Source organism: Chelonia mydas, chromosome 1, assembly GCF_015237465.2.
Source record: "Chelonia mydas isolate rCheMyd1 chromosome 1, rCheMyd1.pri.v2, whole genome shotgun sequence".
NCBI lineage: Eukaryota > Metazoa > Chordata > Testudines > Cheloniidae > Chelonia > Chelonia mydas.
Genome location: NC_057849.1, coordinates 240,418,536 through 240,443,234, shown reverse-complemented (window position 1 = coordinate 240,443,234; position 24,699 = coordinate 240,418,536). Strand labels below are relative to the sequence as shown.

The 24,699-nt window shown below is 46.3% G+C and overlaps 1 protein-coding gene across 5 annotated transcripts in view; it reads right to left on the bottom strand.

Annotated features, from left to right (window-relative positions):
* LOC102937457 (sodium- and chloride-dependent GABA transporter 2) overlaps positions 1-24,699 on the bottom strand; it is a 69,863-nt gene that overhangs the window by 34,276 nt on the left and 10,888 nt on the right. For 2 of the 5 annotated variants that reach the window (XM_037878128.2, XM_037878143.2), the window contains exons 1-7: positions 22,230-22,407; positions 21,022-21,095; positions 19,108-19,320; positions 8,619-8,753; positions 5,913-6,053; positions 4,663-4,747; positions 1,566-1,698 (exon numbers count right to left, since the gene is read on the bottom strand). In XM_037878128.2, coding sequence (XP_037734056.1) covers positions 1,566-1,698; positions 4,663-4,747; positions 5,913-6,053; positions 8,619-8,753; positions 19,108-19,315 — 702 coding nt within the window. In that variant the 5' untranslated portion in view covers positions 19,316-19,320; positions 21,022-21,095; positions 22,230-22,407. Of the gene's footprint in view, positions 1-1,565; positions 1,699-4,662; positions 4,748-5,912; positions 6,054-8,618; positions 8,754-19,107; positions 19,321-21,021; positions 21,096-22,229; positions 22,408-24,699 lie in introns of those variants that run through there. The other 3 variants (XM_037878139.2, XM_007070794.4, XM_043540553.1) reach the window with 3 other exon arrangements.

The window sequence follows — 24,699 nt, the reverse complement described above, 5'->3', positions numbered from 1 at the left end:
CACGTTCAGCTGATTATCCACAACAACCTCAAAATCTTTTTCAGAGTCTCTGCTTCCCAGGATAGAGTTCCCAGCCCGGAAATATGGCCTCCAGTCCATGTTCCATTGTATACATTTAAATTTAGATGTATTAAATCACATTGTTTGCTTGTGCCTAGTTTACCAAGCAATCCAGATGACTCTGTATCTGTGACGCGTCCTCTTCATTTACCATGCCCCCAATTTGTGTGTCACCTGCAAACTTTATCAGTCATGATTTTTTCCTGTTCATTGAGATATACCTTAAATAGCACATGGCTAAGAACTGACTCCTGCAGAACTCCACTAGAAACACACTCACTCAACGATGATTCCCTATTTGCAATTACATTTTGAGGCTCATCAGCTAGCCAGCTTTTAACCCACTGAATGCGTGCCATGTTAATTTTAGATAAACAAGATGGGTGAGGTAATATTTTTTATTGGACCAACCTCTGTTGTTGAGAGACAAGCTTTAGTGCCAGACCGAGTGCGGAGGTGGAGGAGGAGGAGGAGGAGAACTCTGTATGGCTTGAAAGCTTGTCTCGCTCACTAGCAGAAGTTGGTCCAATAAAAGATATTACCTCACTCGCCTTGTCTTTCTAATATCCTGGGACTGACATGGCTACAACTACACTGCATGTTAATTTTATATCCTTCTAGATTTTTTAAAATCAAAATGTCATGCAAAAAGTCAAACACCTTGGACATTCTTGGATTAGTGATATCTCAGATGGGCAAATAACTCACAAATAATTCAGTCAGGAAGTGGGCGAGCAAGCAGGAATGGAAAGGAGTAGGCTGGGGCTGTGTTACCCCAGGAGTAAATTCACTGGCAGCCCCTCAGTTCTATAACTCATGCTAGGATATAGATATCTTTGGGACTAAGGGCAGGAGATAGAAAATTCCTTTGGCCCTGGGGCAGAGAGGGCCCTTTGACCCTTCAGGGTTTCATTAGCTATCACGTGAAGGATTTGGAAGCTAGTCTGAACCCCAGCTGCCAGCTGGAGAAGGAATGTTCTCCCTATTCTTTCTGTATAAGTGGGGGACAGGTGGCTGACATCACACATGCCCCCAAATAAAAAAGATCCTTTAAGGATGTGGGAGAAGCACCAGCCCATGCCAGGTAGCCTCTCCTGAAGACCCCGATGGAGAGAAGTGGCAGCTCCTTGAGGACCTGGCCTGAAGGAGTGGGAATGCAGGGGGAGAGCACTGGGCCTCCCCTGCAGACATGTATGATAAGAATGGGTCCCAGGGTTTTCTGGGGTGATGAGGTAGCTGGGGGTGGTAAGTGAGTCCTCTTTGGAGGAGGGGTCCAAAGACAGGTGTTCTTCTTGGAGGTTCAGATTCGTAGAAACCCATCAGCTCCCATCCCCTACAGAGTCCAGTTCAAAAACCTCTTTGGCAGCTGAACCCTGTTGGCCTTGCCCAGCTCTAGAGGGAGTTGCCAGTTCTCATTGGTTCTGGGAGAGCTGGGTTTCAGCTCAGGAGTTGCAGCACCTTGGACTGCAATGAAGGCGGAGGCCAGACCTGAGCCAGGCACTCACCTTGCCTGTGGACTTGACTCCTTTCCAGATGCAGAAGTAGCAGATGACCCAGGCGAGCAGGAGGCAGAGAGACAGCTCCCAGCGCAGGCTCCCCAAGTGCTCTATGCCAGTGGAAATCTTCAACACTCTCCTTCTGGGAAGGCAAACAGACACTGCGTCTTGCTAAGTTCAGCTGTTAGATCCTCAATGACCAGCCAGTCCTTGAGGGCCCCTGATGATGCCTTGCCGTTTCGGGAGAACAAGCCCTAACCCTGAACTGTGCACCTCAAGAAAGCACAAAGGACATTCCTCAACTGTTTCCCTCTCCAAAATGAAAGGTCTGGTGGGCAGGATCCCAGCCTAGGGGGCAGGAGACCTGGGCTCCGTTCCCAGCTGTGTCACTGACCTGGTTGGGCAGGACACTTCACCTCCATTCCCTCTCCCTCCTTTTGTCTTGTCTATTTAGACTGCAGGGTCTTTGGGTCAGGAACTCTTTTACCACATGAGTGTACAGCACCTAACACAACATGGCCTCTGATCACAGCTGCTGCATACTGCATGACAAATAATAAGATTTCCCTACCTCTCAGAAGTGCTTTAAACCAGCTGGTGTTCTGATATAGATCACAAGGGATTCTACATGTGGACCACCCTCAGCTAATTCCTTCCAACCCCGTTAGGTGGAAGGACAAAGGGTTGGGATCACACAGTATAAAGGTATTCCCCTTTAGGAGCCAAATCTGCAAGGCAGCACATGCCACGCCCAGGACTGTAGAAGACAGCGTGACAAAGCAAGAGAATAATGCAGATCACTGAGGACACTAACTACACAGCAGCTTCCGTTGCTGCAGCCTCAGCTACTCTTTCCCAGCTGCTGGAGAATGGAAGTTGCAGGTCCCCACACCCAGAGATCAGAAGATGAACCCCTCATCTGTTCTGCAGTCCCCACCCACAAAGGTTGGGCCAAGCAACACCCTAGAGCCCCAGCAATTAGAGGCAGGTGATGCACATGTGCCCTCTCCTGCTGCATCATCCAACAACTAAAAGATGCACCTCCTGGAACGCCAACAATCCAAGATGGGCAATGCACTTGCACCCTTTCCTGCTCCACAGCCCCATCAGCCAGGGACCAAGAAAATACCTGCTCTCCCCATCAACAGTTCCGCACAAAGGCAGGATCTCACAGAGCCCAAGGGAAATCCCCCCTTCCCTTTCTGGCATTTCCCCATCTCACTTATTTTCCTAGTGCCAGCTAAATGGAGGCCTCCTGTGTGCATGCAGCAGTGAATGGCACAAGGACATACAGCATGAAGGGACCCTGGCAGGGTACAAGAGCATAACGGTAACAGAGCAGGGGACTATAGACCAAGGGGGCACCAAGTGCAGCTCAAGGGAGCCCCAGAAGGGCACACAATACAGTGCAGATTTGCATCTTTCAAGCAAACGTCTACCCTCTTCCCCTGGCCCTACCCTCCGAGTGAGAGCAGAGCCTGCTTCTCCCCTGTATCAGAGGCTGAGACCAAGGAGCTGGAACAATGGAAATTTCCACTCCCATGTGCTGTTGTCCCAATACTACAGAACCGTTCAAAACATTGATTTTAATCTCAGTCTCTCAGCTGCCAGCCATGGGCAGAGCAGGCCAAGAAATGCCAGGCCTGCAGCTCACGCTGTACACGTGATAGTCCGAGAGAAGCCACAGGAGAGAGAAGAGGGGGGATAAACAAGGAGAGTTAGTGAAAGGCAGCACAAGAGAGGAGAGAAGCAAACTCTGTTTGCTTATTAACAACACATCGACAGAGCACCTTCCATCCCAGGAGGAACCCCCCGCGTTCCAGTGCGGATCACAGGTTGCTGCTCCACAGCGCACAGCAGCTCTGCACGACAGTTTGGGACAGGCAGGGAGGAAAACTGCAGACGTTTACATCTGCAAGGGGGATTTAGGGTTGCCAAAGGGAGTTTACTCTGACTGAAATGATGCCAAGACACCGTGCCTAGCAATTCCCCTCCTCCCACCAGGGGCTGTGGAATCTTCAGTGATCACAAGCCCTTGTTTTTACATCTTATCCAAACGTCCCCATCCTCCAGCCCAACGCGCTGGGCTGAGTACTGACGCTAAGGGAGAGTCCCACCTGCTGAGTCACCAGCACCGAGTCCTGCAGCACTAATGTTTCTTGAGGGGGCCCCCCCAAATTCACACACTGAGAAGGCCCAACCTTGCAAGACATGAGAGGTGTGGCTGCTACCCTATGGAGGTCCACTGATCTCACCCCATTCCCACCTGTACTGCCAGTGTTTTCCACATTATACTAGCCCGGGATAAAATTACAAAGATAACCCATAGAGCAACCCCGAGGCCAGTTTAGTTGCTCTCTAGAGCAGAAACAAGGGCCAAGTTCATCCCTGGTGTAACTCCACTGATATCCTACTTTAACTCCACTGTGTCAGTGGAGTTTATACCCAGGATGAACTTGACCTGATGTGTCAAGAAGAGATTTAGACTGAAAGTCTGTGACCGCATCGGGCTACGCTCGTATAAAGAATGACAGTGAGCAGGTTGAAGAGAAAGAGAATATGGGAGAAAAGAGCTGGAAGAGAAGAGTAGTTGTGTTGTAACCGGAAGGAGAGAGAGAGAGAAGAGAACAGAAACAGGTAGAGGATGTGAGATGAGAACGATCAACAGAGAACGAATCAGACCAGGGGCAGGAGAAAGAGCAGTGAAGATGAGGTCTGTTCACAGAGAGCCATTTCTAATCTCATTTACCCCTGTGCAACCCCTCCCTGAAGTCAGTGAGACTGCATAGGTGTGGGGCCAACATTTGGGTCACAGTGTAGGAAAGACAGGGAGAACATAAATAACACAGGATGCCAGAGTATCCTCTCAGGTACACCTGTGTGAATCCAGAGGCACTCCACTGACCTCAGTGAAATTACTCTAAATTAACAGAATGGTAATCAAGAGCAGAATTTGGCCCATGTTGTTCTCCTGGGTGCTGTCCTGTTTGAGGTGTTCCTAGTTTATACACCTCAGGGTTTTCAGAAGCGCCTAGTGGGGCTGAGAGTCATCGCTGGGGAATTGTAACTCCCAGAGGAGTCAGAGAAACACAAGCCTTTCACTTACTCCCAGAACTCGATGACAGGGGAGGTGGCGTTTTCGGTCGTCACGTTTAGAGAGGCGTTTGCCTTCTGGAATTCCACGCAGTTCTCTGCAGGACAGGACCAGGGAGAGAGAACATAAACAGATACAACTGGAATAGCCAAGCCCCTGGGAAATGCTCAGGGGCAAAAGTAACTTAAAGGACTTACTGGTATGCAGGGCAGCTGGGCAAGGTGGGGGGGGAGCAGCTCTGGGCCCCCGGAAGGGGCAGGGCCTCGGGCGGAAGGGGCAGGGCTGGGGCCAGACTCCCCCAGCCAGCCCTTCAGCACTGCACAGCCCGTACCGCCCAGGGCTCCAGCGGCGATTTAAAGGGCCTGGGACTCCAGCCACTGCCAGGAGCCCCAAGCCCTTTTAAATCGCCAGGTCCCAGGGCAGCTGCCCCTTTTGCCCTACCCCCTCAGCAGCCCTGCGGTACAGCACTTAAAGTGCTGCCACAGCAGCATTTTAACATTGGCTGTGAACCGGCGGCCACTTTCACACCGGTATGCCATACCGGCCCACTTTCACCTCTGGAAATGCTGCAGATCCCCTTTCCATCCAGCAGCATAATGTTCAAAGGGAGACAAATATTCTAAAATCCCTATTCTTGCTCAGAACAAGAGGTCCTTCCAGGGCAGGGTTGGGGTCCCATTGGCAAAGCAGTGCTGGGATGAAACCAAGGACTGTATGATCATAAAGGTTAAATGCCCCTTTTCCCTCCAAGGGGAGAGGTGGGCCTCCCAAGCAGGAATGGGCTCCCATTATTGAAGCAGAGCCCAGGAAGGAGAGGGCTGAATATAGACTGAATTTCCCTCCTGTCCCCTCAGCTGCCAGGAAAGGGAAGCCTCCTCCAGAACTGAGATCTGTTGTTGGAGCAGCACGGGGGAGCCTGCATAACACACCAGCCGGTTCATTGCTCTGATCAAGCATAGTGAAAGACTGAAATCAACGGGAGCTGTGGGTGGCTGGCATTTTAGAGCATTTGCTAGAAGAGACCCAGCTTATCAAATGAAATTGAGCCTCTTCTCCTCTACCATCAGGAGGACTGATGTTGCGTCAGGTAGTATGGCAATAAACCAGGCCCCTTCACCACTCACACCGGCCTTGGCCCCTCCTCAGGAGCAAGCTGGATGTTGCTTTCTCAGGTTAGATGGTATTTGCTTGTGGCAGATTTTTCCCTGCAAACTGATGGAGAGTTGGAGGAGGAGACAAGATAGAGGGGAATTCAGTGTTACCTGTGTTCCACTCGTGGTCACAGCTGCCCCAGGGAAGGTCTATGGTGAACGAACTGAAGAGGTAAAACAAGGCCCAAGCCAGGACAATAACGTAATAGAAATTCAGGAGTACGACGATCACCTGGGAAGCATAACCAATTCCTGCAGAGAGAAGGGCCTCAGTGTTCATAAACAAGGAGAGGAACACGAGCTAGAATAGCCTCACGGCCAGAGCCTGCCACAGCACCCTGCTTCTCCAAGCCCTCCAAACCCGCCTCTGTCTGTACTGCCCACTGCGCCAGTTCTCTTGCCATTTTGGGGTTCCCTTGCTGCAATGTGAACATTGGCCTGGCGACCAATCCATCCATCACCATCTTCCCAGTGATATCCAGACTACCTTCCACGGCCTCACGTTGTCATGGCAGCCAGTGAAGCTCCCTTGGGAGAGGGACTTCCACATAAGAAAAGTGTTTGTGATCTACTGCACCTGTGGGCTGCAACTTTCAGGGCAGTTGCCAACAGGTGTCAGGGTTTCCTCACGACCCCTGCCTTATTCATGCTGCTAAGTGGCTGGAGAATCCTGGCTAGAGTCTGTAGAGACTAATGAGTACAGCAGGGTCAGAATTACACTTTAATAATCACTGGAACCAAACTTTTACCAGCAGAGAAAAGAGAAAAGCCAAAGCTATGGAATAATGTTTAAAACTCCTGGAGGTCAACAACCTCTAAAGGCAAAGCACTGCACACATTGGGGTCTTCTATAAGCCAGCATCTCTTATACCAATTCAGACACAGCTGCTGGGATGTCCATGGTTCAAGTAAACCACAATCTATTATGAGCTACTCCACTCAGGACTCACTTTAGGAAATGATGCAGGAGCATTTGCTGAGTTGAAGGGAAAGGGAGGGTGTTGTTTACAGGTACTCCGAGCAACATGTGCCAGCAGGCATCTCTGTAAGGAGCTCATGATAGGAGAGTGATTCTCAAACTTTTGTACTGGTGACCCCTTTCACATAGCAAGCTTCTGAGTGCGAAACCCCCCCTTATAAATTAAAAACACTTTTTTATATATTTAACATCATTATAAATGCAGGAGGCAAAGCAGCGTTTGGGATGGAGGCTGGCAGCTCATAACCCCGCCCCGCATGTAATAATCTCCCGACTCCCTGAGGTTTCCCGACCCCCAGTTTGAGAACCCCTGCAGTAGGAGAATGGCTGCAGAGTTGTAGCTGTATAGAGCGCTCCAAGCTATTGCAGTTCCAGCCTCTGTGGTGTTTTCCTGAAATACTGCACCCTGTTAGCAAGGGATGATTCCTCTGGGAAAGGGTTAAGCAGGCTTTGCAGGTAACTCATTACTTCATCTGGAGATAATAGAGAGTGGGAGGCTTCCTGGGGTGTGAGGATCTGTGAGTGGACTGAGCAGTCCTCAGGGAGGCACTCTAGGAGCAGCCATGCCTGAGGAGATGTGAGCTGCTCTTTGTGTTTTCATATAATGCATTTGTTTGTTAATAAAGCCACGCCCCAGGAAGGGATGGGAGTTTGGACTTTGCACAGCATGTGGATTGTATTTGCACAGCAGGGTGAGCAGCCACCTACTAACAAAGAAACAGAAATTTACACCACTGGTCCATTTAGCCAAGTGGCCTCATGTACTCTGGCAATCCTCAGTTAATTCTGTAACTATCTCCCTGGCTTTCCACAGCACCTGGTGTTTTGGACAGAACACCTTGCAGCCCTTTCAGGGAAGTTGAAACATTAAGGTTTTTTTATTGAATTAAATATGGAAGTGAGAAGTGTGTCTCCTGTCGTTCAGTTCAATATTACACTGAGTTTTGATTTTTCTCAACCTCACATTTTTAGTTTTCAATGTGCTGGAAGTTTTTATATGAGCAGCAAACTATCAGATCTGTAGACGTTGTTAGGGGAGGAGCTGGAGGGTTTTGGCAGATGGATAGGAGATAGTTGAGACTTCTGGTACCTAGGAAAGCATCAGTAGTGTTTGGATTGAGGGATAAACACCCCATTGGATGATTATGCTAAAATGATGTCATAATTGGGTTTGAGAGTTAACACCACATTAAGATGACTGGGGTAGTTCACACCTCTCAGAACTATTGTTTGTATTGTCTGCAAACTCAGGAAGATGCCATGGCATCAGTTTAAATGCAAGTTCATATATTTTAGGTTTTCTTTGCAATAATAAGGGTTACAGCAGTTTTAATTCTTTATATAAAAGTTTCCCTCCAGGAGCATAATTCTGCCTGTGGGCAAATTCCATAGCCAGAGCTCACACCTCAGTGCAGGAGGTGAAGAGCCAGTGATGTGATTTGACAAGGAGAGCGAACATGACCAGAGTGATGGGAAAGGCAAGAGATTTTTTTCAGCACCATTTTGGATGAACAACAGGGGAGCGAGGGGAGAGTCCAGGAGACTTTTAGGGCAGGCTCTCACCTTCCTCTAAAGCATCATCATATATTGATGGCATGAGAAGCAGCAGAATACCAGATGAGGTACATCATGAACTGATCTGAGAGGGTAAACAATTCTTCATGGTAACACCATAGGCACTTTCAAAGAATTTCTCAGAGAACAGCATGGGTATAGTGGAAGGGCTTTACCTGGGTCTCTTAAGAGGGATAGATGTCCCAGCTGTAGTTCCTGACGCTTGCACTACTTTTCCCCTCATTCCCCCACCAAAAAAGTGGTGCACTCTGAGGTCTACTCACCTTCAAAGAGAGGGCAGAGCTTCCGCCAGGCAGTGACCCCTCCCTGGCTGGTGTACTGCCCTAGCGCAGTCTCCAGGAGGAACACTGGGATCCCACAGGTGAAGAGGAAGATGAGGTAGGGGATAAAGAAAGCACCTGGCAGATTTAAGCATTGTACATGGGAAAGAAAACATGTTAGACCATTGACCATAGACTGAAAAATTCCCCCAGGACAGAGAATGCTCCAAGAAGGGTCCCTGAGAAAGGAAGAACAGATGGCAATATGGGCTGTAGAGAACAGAGGAGGGAAGGGCCAGGATGCAAGGGGCCTGGGAGACACGGTAAAGAAAAAAAATCCTTATCAATTTATCAAGGAAATGGTGCTAGCAATAACCCAGTTCAAACACAATTACTTCTTGCATAGTCTCAACCATAGTGTGAATGAGGCATTAAAACCTGATGTGGTATAAATACAAACCTGCCAGTTGCCTCAGGAAATTAAAATCTGCATCTGTGGTGAAGAGGCCAGATCGCATTACCCAAGTCTTGTTAGTGCTTCAGTTGTAAGCTCTCCTGGGCAGGGTCAATGTCTTTACATGTGTATGCACAGGCCTACGTGGCCTGTGTTCTCACAAATTTTAGCATGAGTCTCATGATAGTTTCTTAAAGCCTCAACTCCTGGAGTCATATAATTCCATGAGAATCTCAGATTCATCTTTTTATAAATGTTTCTAGCGATGGTGGGGAGAAAAGCTTAAACATGAACCCTAAAGGCTCAAAAACCAGAAGGCAAATACAAAGAAACTCCAGACATACACTTATACTTTTTAAGAAATCTCACCATTTTTTTGGAAACTGACATGATTTTTGAATGCTTGGAGTTGGTAATACTCAGGATGGCTAATGTACAAATATTGAATAAACTCAGCCTGCTCCCACCATTCCACCCAATCTGGATTTTTGTTCAACTTATTTCCTAGCAGTTTGTAAGAGGCAGAAGCACAACTGAAAGGAAAGTAGTACAGAAAGGTATTTCACTCACACTGGGCACCCAGTCCTGCTGCTACTACTGAAGTTTATGGCAAATTTCCCATTAACTACAGTGGGAGCGAGAGGCCCCAGGAACATCAGAAAAGTAAGAAATCAATTATTTTGATTTAAAATACACACACATCTTGTGTCTAAGCTGACCAAAAATCTTTTTGAAAAATATTTCAAAAACTGAAAACATGGGAAATAACAAAACTTGATTCACATTTTCAATTAAAATGTCACCAGAAAAATGAAGCCAGTTACAACTGGTGTATGTAATTAGTTTTTATTTGTCAATCGGCTCTAATCTTGTGTGGTTTTATTTTATTTTAAACAGCTTTTCACTTGTTAGTGCAACTTGCAGTGCCAAAATGCTGGGGAGGAGTGTGGGGGATGAGAGTTACTTTTTGCCTAGACACAAAAGTTACACCCCTTTAACTACACGGGTATAGTTATATCAGTACATCTGCCTAGTGTGGTCAGAGTTATACCAGTGTAAAGGTGCTTATACCGATATAGCTCATTCCTGTATAGTTTATTCCCCTTTTCACATAGGAATAGTCTATAGGGCCTCCCATTTGTGCTGATACAACTGCGTTCACGCTAGGCTTGTATTTGTATAACCAAATTGGTACAAAAATCACCCCCCCAACCAACACAGTATACCTGTGTGTAGGCCAGGCCTTAATCATCTCCCCAGAGTTGCTAGGTAACAGCATCGTCCCCACTCACAGTAAGTTGATCCACCAAAAGTTCTGAAGATGCAATACTGCTATCTTGTCTTTTATTGGCTCAGGCGTTCATCACTCAGTGTCCTGCTGGGGGAGTTGTGTGGGTGGAGTTCTGGAACCAGGCTAGAAGCTTTCCTTCTCTCTCCTACCCATGTAGTTGAAGTAAGCTTCTTAACAAAATCTCTTGTTTTTCAAATCTGCTGCTACTCCAGTACCGTTATTGCCACATCACCACCACCACATACCCCACCTGTGAGCAAGCTGGCATCCTGCTGACACAGGAGTGGGAACGGTTTTAGGGAAATTAATTTTTTGGCCAGAAAAGTTTTCTAAAGACATCTTTGGGTGAGCTGCAGCAGCATTACAGTTCCGCAGTGTGTATCCAAGTCGGGCTCTGGAGTGATGCCATGGCGCACACAGAAGGTGCTCTAGTTTACATCGCATCGGCATGGGCTTGAGAATGGATCTTGCTGACATCCATTTTATCTAAAGAAGTAATTTGTGCCGAATGAAATGGGTGAACTTGCTCAAGAAAACTCAAGAGCTGTTTCTCTGCCTGGTTCTCCTACTGTAACGGGCTCTTGCAAGGTTTAACACCGTTTCTGTGCACTAATTGCTGCTGTTATTAACTCCTTCCTCCATCCCCGGGCCAGGCCAATACTGTAACTGTGAGAAATTGCAAATTATAGTGAACTTCATTCAGCCCTGAATCAGCAAAGCTGCTGCGTCTGCTTTCTACTGGTCCTGGCACTGCCATTGCGATTGAAGTCTGGCCAGGCTAGTGCAGAAGTTGACTGGTCCTTCGAATGAGGCACTGGGCTATGACACAGAATGGCTCCCTCTGGCGGCGGCTGCTGCTGCAAAGCGCTGCCTAGGTAAATCTGCTTTATTGACTGAATGGGAGCCCATAGGTGATGCTTTCACCTCCTCCAGCAGAAAGGAGTTCAGCCTTTCAGATGCGGTTGCTTCAGAATTGCTCTCTTGTTTTTTAAAATTCAGTACTGAGCTAAAGCTGGCCTCTCCGGGTTGGGTTGCTGTCTTCCCACACAAACTTTGAAAAATAATCCACATGAATGTAATGTTAGTAAAAAGTGCTGGCTTGACAGGTCTGGAAGCAGACATCCTCTCACTCGCAGAACAGGCTCACCCAGGGACAGCAACACCAGCCTCCCCAGGAAGCTTCAGCCCTGAGGCAGAGAGGCCACCTCCAGGAACAAGAGGAGAGACCAGTCTTCATGGCCTATTCACAGTCCTTGACCTCTCCTGAGAGTGTTGTTGGTGCCATGTGGAGGGGGGTGTCTTTCTGAGGTGGACCTCTGTCCAGTAGGAACAGTACTGCAGCCTCCCTCACTTATTTCACACAGGCTACCAAATGACCTCTCCTATCTAGCAACAATAGTTGTCTTACTTGGGCTTCATCCACTTGTACCCTGAGCTCTGGCCCTCCCTCTTCCTCAGGATCTCTGGCTATTTCTAGTTCAGGGGTTCTCAAACTTTATTGCACCACGACCCCCTTCTGACAACGAAAATTACTGCATGACCCCAGGAGGGGGGGGACCAAAGCCTGAGCCTTCCTGAGTCCCGCCGCCCCGGGCTGGGGGGCCAAAGCCCCACCACCCTGGGGGGTGGGGGGATACAAAGCCGAAGCCCAAGGGCTTCAGCCTCAGGTGGGGGGCCTGTAAACTGAGCCCTGCCACCCAGGGCTGAAGCCCTCAGCCCTGAGTGATGGGACTCGGGCTACGGCTTCAGCCCTGGGTGGTGGGAGTTGGGCTTTGGCCCTGGGCCCAGAAAATCTAATGCCAGCCCTGGCAACCCCTTTAAAAAGGGGTCGCGACCCACTTTGATGTCCTGACCCACAGTTTGAGAAACACTTCTCTAGTTTGTCCATTAGCAAGATGGCTTCCAATAAACCTAAAGTTTTGCTCATTTTGGAATCCTAACTCAGACTCCCCTTCTATTGCATGGATCATAAAATTACTCACGATCAAGTTTGCATATGTGTGAATGACAAGTGGCTATTTCCTGGAGCATACAACCCAAAGCTAAGGCAGGCTTGCCTCTGCCTGACCTCCAGCTGACACATCTTAGCTTTGTCTTTGTAGGAGGCATAGGGGCTGTTGCAATTTAGCTTTCAATGCCAGTCAATTACAGGGCTTTCTGCTTTGAGACCAGGGGCCCTGGAACAATGTGTGTAGTGCGGGGTGCTGAGAGCCATTGAACCAAACTGTAAACCCCAATATGATGGAAACCATTTCAAGCCGGGGGGGTGAGGCAGCACCCCTAGTTCCAGCACCTGTGCTTGAGACACCACTCCATTGCACACCTCAAGCATAAGGATGCAAGGGTAGGTCATCACACACACACATACCTGGGACACCCCTTCCATCACTTCCCTGTCTCATTTCCAAGCAAAGCCTAGTCCCATCCTTAGCACTTTCCCACACTGATTAACTGTGGCCTTTTCACACTTGACCTGCCAAACAGCCTTCACCATTCTTTTCTCTTGGAACCTCCATGGGTAACTTGTGCCTTGCAGGGGGTTACGGTGAAAGTGCAGTGCACTGGACCCTTTCTGGTAGCATGCTGTGTGTACCACAAGTTCACAGGAAAGAGGCGCAAGGAATCTGAACATGAAGCCCTATAGGCCCCTTCATGGGCTCCTAGGCATCTAGTAGGAAAGGAGAATGCTTTGTTTGGGCGGCAGTCTCTTATCCTCCTTATGGCCCAACCAGTAGTGGGCATCACACATACAAAACCATTACATGGCCATTTTTTCTTGCCTGCACAGATTGGAAAATACATGTCACAACCATGATAAGGAACTATGATTGAGACTGGTTACGTACCAAGTGTAAAACACAAGGGCCTCTGATGTACTTACAGCAGTGGGGGATGGGGGTAGGATTGCCGCTACACAGATAGCCAAAGAGTGGTATAATGCAGTGGAGCAAGGACATTTCACAACTGCTCAGGCCTGAGGCCCTAGGGACAAGACAACAGTCAGAGGAAGCGGTTACAACAGAGCCAACCTGGTTACAGGTTCCGTTTTGTACCTCAAGAGAGGCCTCTTAATTGTATCTCCGAAACAGGCTCAAGTCTTCGTTCAATTTTGCCAGTTTGAATCTCATTTTATCCTGCCCCAGGCACAGGCTAGGTCAAATCCTGAAGCCCTCACAGAGTTTTTAATCTAGTGAAGCCAGGGGGAGTTTGACCCTGATAAAGGACTCTGAGGTCTGGGTTTGTAATTCTAGCCTCCCTCTGTTCCATTGTGTGATTGCTTTGTTCTCACAAATAAGATTCCAACCAAGCACAAGACCAGAGGTGGTGTGTACGTGGGGGTGAGACACAGGGAGAGAGGAGAAAGGCACACCCATGCACACCCACACAGACACACTTCCCCAGTATTTCTCAATCAGAGAGGCCAACGTCCCTAGAGAGGGTTTAACCCCTTCCAGGGGAGGCATAACCTAAGCCCAGTCAGAGTGAAGAAAGAAGGAACAGTTATTCCTTTTTTCATGTTGGACTTGGGTATTGGACACTGAACTCTAAATATTCAAAAGATGATTCTTTGTTTGCAAAGTGGAAGAGAGCCAAAAAGAAAGGAAAAGTAACAAGCTGCTCCATTTCACGAAGTTCAAACAGATAATTTCTCAGCTACTCCCCATTTCACTTTCCTCTTCCCCAATAAAGGCTGTTTGGCAACCACCTCCTCACTTTAACCCCCCACCCCCCGCAAAAAAGTCACATTATACTCATTCTTTTTCTAACCTTGGGGGAAGGCAGCTAAAGGTCCCAAATGCAAAATATCCAGTTCAAGTGCAGGTCCAAATTTATTTTTGAAAAATAAGAAATACATTTCTGGTCAAGCCAAAAGAAAAATATTTCAAACACGTTTAGTGAACCAAACCATCAAAAAAGAGTTTCATTTGGATTTTGATGCTTTTAAATGTTTAATTTTTTTTAAATATAATTGAGGGATGCTGTGAAACAAAAGGTCCTTCCAGAACGAAAAACATTTTGTTTTGGAAATGCTGAAACAAACCATTTTGACATTTCCAGGTTCCCGCCCCCCCCCGACTGAAACAATTTACGAAAATCAACCTGAATTCACAAATTGTTTTGGTCAAACTGAATCTGCATTTTCTGTTGAAAAATATTGCACAAATAGTTTCACGCAGCTTTTGTCCCCAAATGCCAGATTCTGATACAGAGTTCAACCCCACCACAGCCTGTGAGTGTTTGGATCCATAGTTCTGGGTCTGGCTCACCTCTAGCGCTGATGAAATTTGGGAAGTCCATCTCTCTTTATCCTGAACTATCTGAGCAAATTGGGTTCTCTCTGATAAGACAGCTTCACAAAGGTTCTACACCACCCAAAGCCATCCCTTTCCTTCCAGGACTCTAGCACTTGATAATCATTACCACATCCTGGTTCACTAACAAACACCAACAACAGGGGCAGGAAGGTGGCTCTGTGAACTGCTTTTCCCATTCCAGCAGTGAGCAGTCTTCACATTATCCCTAAGTACTTCCAGGGGCTGTGCAGGGAGCCCAAGGGAACAGTACGGTGAATGAAAGCAGAAACCATGCAGCTTGCAACCTAGATACATTCCAGATTAAAAATGAAAAACAAGAAAAATCCTCCCTTCTAATCCCCCCTCAAAAATAAAACATTCCCAAGCACCAGGTGAAAAGAAACAAATACCAAGTGAAAGCAGCTAACTGGCTAATCCTCTTCATGCCAGTGGCATGAGAAAGTGGTTTAGTGTTAGGGGACTTATTCCTTCACCCACTTACTTCCCTGGTCCTTCTCGCATGAACAGAGAGCAACAATACCCGAAGTCCAAAGGTGCAAACAATTCAATGTTTATTGGGGTGAACTTCCAGCAAGCATGATTCCAGTTTCCTTCCTTAGTGTCCCCCTGCCCAGCTCTGACACCACAGAGCCTTACACCTGTGTCCCTGTTCCCATTCCTGCCCTTAGCCAAACATGATTCCAATTTCCTTACCCCCATTCCCTGTTCCCATTTCCCCCTTTAGCAAAACATGATTCCAATTTCCCCACCCCCATTCCCTGTTCCCATTTTCCCCACACACACCCACCCCTTATGGTTAACCTGTCCCCCTTATTTTCAGGCTTGACTCCCTTTCCTGGAGGGCCATAATCTGAGTCTTCTAGTAGCTTGTTTGCTGACCAGATGTATTCATTATTTGCAGCTCCTTTGTGCCCATCAGCTAGGTAATTTGCATTTACACAGAGGCTTACTAGCTTGCTTCTGGATCCAAAGCTGTTGGCAGCTCAGACACAGTCTTAAAAGGGAAACATTTTACTTCCACTAGAGTTCTGATTACTTTCCACTTTCATCTCCTGCTCCAAAACACACAGAGATCTGAAAAAGAAAGCACAACCTATTGTGGCCCCTTTTGGAGCCCTAATAGGATTTTAATAAAATACCATGTTTTATTTGCATTTCTTTTACCCCTTCTCCAATATACACTGCACACGTCCTGGGAAAATGCAAATTCCTTCTATATAGTTTAACCTCCATAACATTAGCCATATTAATTTTACACAAGGTGTAACTGCCTCCCCCATGCCCAGAGAGTTTTCATGCACACCCACCAAAGCAACAATCTGATCCCCCAGAGACACCCCAAGGGTCAGTGTTCGCATCATTCCTCCCCTTTTACTTTTCTTTTTCCCATGCACACACACAAAATTCTCTTTTGCCTAACATCCCTTGCACTGTGATTACTCTTTTTTATACAACTATACCTGATTACACTCCCATCTTGTACAACTAGACACAACCAGGGGCAGCCAAGTTAAGTTCCAATAGAAACCCCTTAAATCCTGAAGTGATTTTGATTACGTTACCCAATAGTCAAATAATTTTGCTCAGATTCTCTCTCCGCCTGCTGCCTGCAGCAGTCCCTTATAGATCATTTCTGTGGGAAAAGGGCCCATTTCCCCACAGAATAGCTGTAAAGGCTTCTAGGGACAGAAGCCTAGTGGTGGTAGTAGCCACTCGACCTGACCCCTTTGGATAATTTAATTACCAAGCTTCCATCCAATGTGACTGCTCAGAGTTGCACATACAGTTACATTTATATAACTGGGTTTTATCATTAAACAAAAACTTCCTTCTTGACATCTCACATAAGTATCCAAAGTACCCTCCATTAAAACTTCAGAAAAACAAAAGAGCGTGGAAAGGCAGGTTGCACTTTGAAACTTTTTTTTTTTTTCCTTCTTTCTCTCCACTCCCCCAGGACCAAGTCCCAGCTCCAGTCTCTAAAGATGGTCTGTTAACTCTGCTTTTGACTTTAAACCCTGTTGTTCCAAATCATCTTGAACTACCCCTAACTAATTTACAACCCTTCAGCAGCCCTTGCTGAAGCCGCACCAAACTTGAAAGGTTACTGGCAGCTTCCCATAATGCTGCCCTTACTTCAAACCTCTCAAAAGCAGACTGAAATGCCTCCTTTCCCTGGGAGGCATTCAGTTCCCATGGGCAGGGACCTTCTTCCACCACCCATATACCAAGGAGGGTGGCCACCTCCAATCCCTCTGGGTCCCCTGACACTTCCTCCATTTCCTTTTTAATCCCATCCCAGGTTGACCCCTGCACCTGGTATGTGGGGAAAATGGGAACAGGGAAATTGGAATCATGTTTTGCTAAAGGGGGAAATGGGAACAGGGAATGGGGGTAAGGAAATTGGAATCATGTTTGGCTAAGGGCAGGAATGGGAACAGGGACACAGGTGTAAGGCTCTGTGGTGTCAGAGCTGGGCAGGGGGACACTAAGGAAGGAAACTGGAATCATGCTTGCTGGAAGTTCACCCCAATAAACATTGAATTGTTTGCACCTTTGGACTTCGGGTATTGTTGTCTCTGTTCATGCGAGAAGGACCAAGGAAGTAAGTGGGTGAAGGAATAAGCCCCCTAACATTTAGTTAGACCCAGGAGACTTTTCCAAGTGAAATCCAGGAGATTTCAGTGCAAGGTCCCCATGCCACTCACTTTGCCAACTGAGACCTTCCAGAGAGTCTGATCAGTAATAAATCACCAAACATAAACAGGGAGAGTAATTCCTGCTCCACACGCTGGAGAAGTTCTCCACAGAAAACACAGAAATATCTCTGACCTCTAGCAGGACTTGCGGGGAGGGGAGATGGTTTCAAATTTTTCTTTAAGAAAAAAGTCTAACGGCAAAGCCTAAAAACAACAATCTACCCACAAAGTGAATTTGCTGCACTGGGGAATTCCCCATAGAAAAGATGAACGGAAATACGCCCCACAGGCTCACATATCCATTACTAATTATTACCTGCATAGCCCCAAGGTGCTTGGAAGGCAGGTCTCTCACACACACAAAGATGCCCACGTGAACATGTTCCCCATGTACATGAGTGTGCACACATCTCACACACACACACACCATCCCAGTCAGGCAAGAAGATTTTGCAGGGAATGGAAGCAATGTTGGGGTTCTTCGCAGACGCCAGAGGAGTCTCTGAATACTACCTCAGCTCTTTTCCCCATAAAGCCAGTCTCCCAGACACTGCTGTCTCTGCGCTTGCACTCACCCCAAGGTCTCTCCTGGAGACGGTGTACCACTAGTGTTAGCACCCATTGACTAGCGATACGTACCAGAAGAGAGTCAGATGATATGAGAGAAAAACTAGTCCTGAATCCTTCCTCAGTAATGCTGCGTGCCTGGCACCTCTGGAAAACTGGTGCCCTCAAGGTGCACAGGCATTTAGTTATTAAATGTTCACCTTCATGGTAGTCAGGCCCTTCACTTACAAGGATTTAATATCTCAACATGTTACAGGATCCCATCCCTGCCACACACACAATGAGTACGACAGGCATCCCTGCAGGGCCAGACAGACATGCTGGGTAGCATCCAGGACATGTACTACACCAGTGGTTCTCAAGCAGGTTTCAGGGGGTCTGCCAAGCATGATCAGCATTAGACTTGCTTGGGCCCAGGGCAGAAAGCCAAAGCCCCGCTGCACAGGACTGCAGCCCAGGGCCCCAAGCCCTACCATATGGGGCTGAAGCCTGAGCAATTTAGCTTTGTGGGGCCCCGGGCAATTGCCCTGCTTGCTACCCCCTAACACCGGCCCTAGTTTTACACGTAGAAAAGCAGTCGTCGTGGCACTGGTACAGAGAACCCCTATACTATACCAGGAGTCCTTAACTCCTCAGGAACTTCCAGGAAATATGCAGATACGTCAGGCCTGTATGTGAAAAACTCCAGTCTGGTCACTGCTGGGAAATTGGCCTCTTGGGCATAGACAACCAGGCCCCAGGCATTCCAGCAAATGGGTCCCTGGGGCACAGATGTGGACTCTGGAAACCTCTAGGAAACAGGTTCCTAGCAGTGGACAAACACACTGAGCACTTGTGGGAAATTTGGTACAGACGGACACTCTGAAAAACTGCAAGATGTATGGTGCCAAGCGCATACGGCTGCCTCTGCCCCCCAAGGAAATGCATTTCTTGGGCAAGCATAGATCGTCTAGAAATCAGGCCCGCTGTGCACACAGGTGCATACCCCCGAGGTACAGACAATTTCAGACCACCTCTTGGAAACAAAGCTCAAGTGCAGATAGGCACAGAGCAATTCAAAATGCAAGTGACCATGGAGCTTTAAGGCCAATGGAGAACAACAGAGGGACATCAGGGGCTAGATGGGGTAGCTGATGTAAGCGGTTAGAGCTAGGGCTGTACTTACCTCCACCATTCTTGTAACAGAGGTAGGGGAACCTCCAGACATTACCCAGGCCAATAATCTCCCCAGCCACGGATAGCACATATTCCAGCTTGTTGTTCCAATGGCCTCGTTCCAGTGTTTGATTCTCTTCTTCCTTCTGCTTTTCCATGCCTGGATGAGCAGGTATCGTCTCTCCATTGCTAACTGCCCCCGGCACTCTGTAATCCATCCCACCTTCAAAGAATTGGTACCATTTTTCAGCATTATGTTTACAATTCATTCAACTAGTCAGAAATTTATAAGAACATACTGGGTCAAACCAGTGGTCTACTTAACCAAGTATCCTGTCTTCTGACAGTGGCCAATGCCAGATGCTTCAGAGATAATGAACAGAACAGGGCAATTATCAAGTGATCCATCTCCCATCATCCAAGGTCAGCTTCTGGCAGTCAGAGACTTGGGGACACCCAGAGCATGGGGTTGTGTCCCTGGGCATCTTGGCTAATAGCCATTGATGGACCTATCCTCCATGAACTTATCTAGTCCTTATTTGAACCCAGTTTACTTTTGGCCTTCACAGTATCCCCTGGCAATGAGTTCCACAGGTTAACAATGTGCTGTATGGAGACGTACTTCCTTATGTTTGTTTTAAACCTGCTGCCTATTAATTTCATCAAGTGATCCCTAGTTCTTGTGTTATGTGAAGGCTTAAATAAAACTTCATTATTCACCTGCTCAGTACCATTCTTAATTTTATAAGCCTCTTATCTTATCCCCCCCTTAGTTATCTCGCCTAAAATGAGCAGTCCTAGTCTTTTTAATCTCTCCTCATATGGAAACTGTTCCATACCCCTAATTATTTTTGTTGCCCTTCTCTGTGCCTTTTCCTATTCTAATATGTCTTTTTTGAGATGGGGCAAACAGAATGCATGCAGTATTCATGGTGTGAGTGTACCATGGATTTATATAGTGACATTGTGATATTTTCTGTCTTATTGTCTATCCCTTTCTTAATGGTTCCTAATATTGTTATCTTTTCTGACTGCAGTTGCATGTTGAACGGCTGTTTCACAATGAGTCCAAGATCTCATCATTTTGTATGTATAGTTGGGATTATGTTTTCCAATGTGCACTTACCGACATTGAATTTCATCTGCCATATTGTTGGCTAGTCACCTAGTTTTGTGACTCTTCGCAGTCAGCTTTAGACCTAACTATCTTAAGTAATTTTGTGTCTGCAAACTTTGCCACCTCATCATTTACCCCTTTTTCCTGATCATTTATGAATGTGTTGAACAGCACTGGTCCCAGCACAGATCCTTGGGGGACCCTGTTATTTACCTCTCTTTCAGGCTAGAGCAGCTGAGGGACACAGACAGACAGACACACCCCACTAGTTACTCTTGTATCAAGCCTTACAATTCCTGATAGGGAATGTTATGGTTTTTTCCATATACTAAATGCACCTACATACCTTCAATCTCATGGATTTATTTTGGGTTAAAGGGGTGCTACCTTCTTTATCATCATTTAAAACTGACTCATTTCAAAACACTCCATCCTTTTGAAAGCGCATCCTTTAAATAGTACACATATTACTAATATTATTAGCTACGTACATTAATCTAGCACCCAAAGGCCCCAATCTGGACTGAGGCCACACTGCCCCAGGAGTTGTACAAACATAGGAGACAAGCCTTAACCAATTTTTTTAAATGTCTTGAAGATATTTTATAAGGGTTTTTCTACTCCCCTGTTGTAGTTTATAAGGGGTTTTTCAGCGAGGAAGAAACTGATTAACTCACAGGGAAGTCATGAAATTAACTATACCCAGTTATGTCACATGCACCAACCACCATCACATGCACAAAGTAAACAAACCAACAGATAGAGGAAAAAGTGTTTTCTTTTGACTGTCAGGTGAAGCGATCTTACCAGTGTTACTTGTAAGTAGAGAAGATACAAGTTTTTCAGACAGAAATGGGATTTTTTCCACGCTGACCGTGTCCCTTTAGGAGAACAAGAATGATCAGTAAACTACAGCTTCGATGGGGGCACACAGAGAATTTCCTTTGCAACAGGCTGCAGCAGCTCTGCCTCTCAAAATAACTGCCTCTCTCTGCAGAGAGCAGAGTTCTCAGTGATTTAAAGGTGCAGTTTATGGGGGGAGGAAAAGGCATAGCAGTTATGAAATTATGTGTAACAAAGGAGCGGCAAGAGCTGTGAATTCCACCACAGCCAGTGCCCCAGCTCCATTCCCCTAAACCATTGCCCTACAATGTCTGCTAGGTGAGGCTAGGAACCAATAGCTGTGAGCAGTCCAAAGCCAATGCTTCTATGCTATTCCCTACAGTGACTCCTGCTAGCAGAGGCTGGGACTGCAGTAGCCTGCAGAGCTGGTGCTCATACACTATTTAATAAAGTGCTTCTGCTGGTAGGAAAGCTCACAGCTGCTTTAATCCTATTTGCTCACTGTCCTGCAAAGGTCCCTAGAGAGTCTTTTACTAAAGATTGGGACTGAATTAAATGCAAATTCCTACACAGCCAGTGTTTCCAGGATACTGCAGGGAAACATTGGATAGGGGGTGCAGATTGTACCAGGATTTTACTGCAGCAATTCGTGGGATATTTGTGCGTATTCATTCCCTACAAGGAGTACTAATGGCAGCAAAACTCAGCAGGATGTATCAGCAGAGGAGGAGGAGGATGGCTGCAGCTCCTACTTCGGTACTGTGCATAAGCAAGGGTTGCTGAGAACTATTTGAGCAATGGAAGCACATTCCTGCACACAGCATCTGCCATTGATCTCCCCTGTGCCCCACTGAGGCAGCTTGGCAAAGTCCCGTCTAATTCTCCTGTACCGCCAGTTCTCGCAAAGAGCAGAAAAACACAATGTCAACAAATGGTGTTCCCCAAAAATAGCCAGAAGAGTGAGGGTTGTACCCAGCATACTCCAGAAAGTGTGCTTGTGTATACACACACACACACACCCCACAGTAACGAACACTCCCAAGCATCTGACAGCAATTCCTCAGAAGAAGGAAAAAAAAACTTTACACACTAGAAAATTATTAAACAGCCAACCACAAGGTAACTAAAGGAGTTGGGGGAAGGAAAGCAGAAGACAACAGTGAGCCATTTACCTTAAGGAAGGAGCTGTCAAGGGTCTGATTGGAGGGAAATGTGAAAGCTGTAGTGAAAGGTACTGACTATTTAAAGTGTGGAAGAAAAATTCTGCAGTGGTGCAATTCTACACTTTGCCCAACCCACATTCCTTCCCCCACTCCCCCAGGGCTGGACAACAACCTACACATGACTGATTGCATGACCATTGCAAAAGGGGCTCTCTCCCCTGTCCATGAGAGTGTCTTACTTTTTTCTTTGTGGGGGGTGGGGGGGGAGTGGCTGGCTCCATGTGTACCTCCACCTTGCTTTTGTCTGTCAGTCTCTCACCCTGTGTCTACTTCTGTCTCAGTTTGTTTCTTCCCCTCTCTGTCTACTTCTCTTCCTCTTTCCCTCTGTTACTCATTCTGTCTCTCTCTTCCCCCAGTTCAAGGGACAATAAATGAAAAATTCACACATGCCTGTCAAGTCCATACCAGAGACAAGTTCAAGTTCCAGGCTACATCAGAAACAGGTAAGACCAGAATCTAACTTAGAGTGAATTTTCACTGCAGTCTCTATAACACAGATTTAAGCCTTCCCTTGGAATGCTAGTGAATGAGCACAACACATGGGCAAACCCCAGTGACCTCTCTGCATAGATTTACCTCCCGATGATGGGGGAAAGTGGGGGCAAATTTTTAGATCTCTATTATGGATTATTACACTGTAATTATTTCACAAACAAGATATTAAGATGGTAGGAGGAGGAGACAGGCCCCAATGGTGGGAGTGCATTCCACTAATCTCTGCCCCACTCCTTTCTCAGGCCAGTGAGCTCTTACCTAGGTGTCTCTTCCAATAACAGAAGACGTGTGTCATTGGTGTTTCACAAGAGACTCAGCAAGGCATAGCTACAGAACTATTGAACTGCCACAGATCTCACTCTTAATGCGTGAGACATTAGGGAATATCCCAGTGAGAAACAGTCTGACAATGAAGAGTGTAGTAAAGTATTTTGGACAACGATACAGTGGATTAAAAGGAGCAAAATTATAGGTTGCATCTGCTACAGACCCACCCAGGACAAAAAGAGATCAATTATCTAAAATTTCCTGGAGGTTCTTGAAACCACTGTATATTGTACTCACAAGGGACTCAGCTACCAAGACGTGTATTGGATAATAAGCGTAAATATGCAAAGATGTTCCCAAGTTACAAAGACAACAACTTTATGATCTAGAAAGTAGAGCTCCAGACAGAAGAGAAGCCAGTTGGGAGGAACAATGGAGGACAATTGGGAAGTCCATAACCAGTCAAACTATTTTACTTGAGCCAAGTCAGGTCAGAATGCACAGAATGCAGCAGAATGAAGGAAAGCAAATTTTCAGGAATTAAAGTATTGAATGAGCACAATGCAATGGGAAGTAGTATTAAAATCCACAAGTACAAAAGAAGGCTGGAGAAAAGACTAAAACATAACATAATTAAGGTGCACCACATTAGAGTTCTTCTGGAAAAAGAACAAGAAGCAGTCAGTATAGTTCAGAGACTAACTCAATAGATCTGAGGATTAAAAAAATAAGCTCATTATTGGAAATAGAAGGAAAGAACAAATAAATACAGAATCAGTTGAGGCTTACGGGAAAAAGAGAAGTTCAATAACACATTTAAATGAGTTATACAAGCCAAAGAAGTTAATGGGAATGAGAAGGACTTTGAACCAATATGTTGGGGTAAAAAAGGTCTGTAGGGAAAAAAGAAGAAAAGGATGAACTCAAAATGGCTGAGATACAGAATGTTGAAAAATGTCTTCAATAAGAAGAACAAATAAGAGAGGTTCAAACCATCAGAAATATGACCGAAATAACGTCATAAAAAGCCGGTAAAGGAATACTGGAAAATACAAACATAGAGTAAGTGTGTTTGGACAATATGCATCCCAGCTTAAGAGACTTATTTAGTTATCAAATTTACTAAGATACTGATACATTTTAAAATAAAGGAAAAGTGGGGAGATACCAGAGGACCAGGAAAAAGCAAATGTGGTACCAATCCACAAAGAAAGGAAAGAGAAGGGATCTGCAGCTTTGACATACCACCTCTCATTGTGGTATCTCCCAGGATAATCTTGGTTGAGCCAGGTTATTATATATAGATTATAGTAGACTGACGTCCAATGGGCACATAGGTGCTGTAGTGACAATTCAGTGGGCAATGCTTTCCCATCTGAATATCTATTAAACCAAATTCCCCACCATGGTATTGTGGGACTATGTTACTTCTGATATTACCTATCAAAGTCTGACCACATATAGACATTAAATATCCCATAGAACTCTCTGTAGGAGTAAGGGTGTTTGTCCTGATGTCTGAGCAAATTCCATCTCAAATAATTATTCTATTTAAATTCCTCCTGCCATTTCAAGTGGACACGGTATCCTCTGCTTCCTGTCATGCAGAATTGTTGTGTGCTTTTAAACAGCTACCCTATTTCATCTCAGAAGTAGC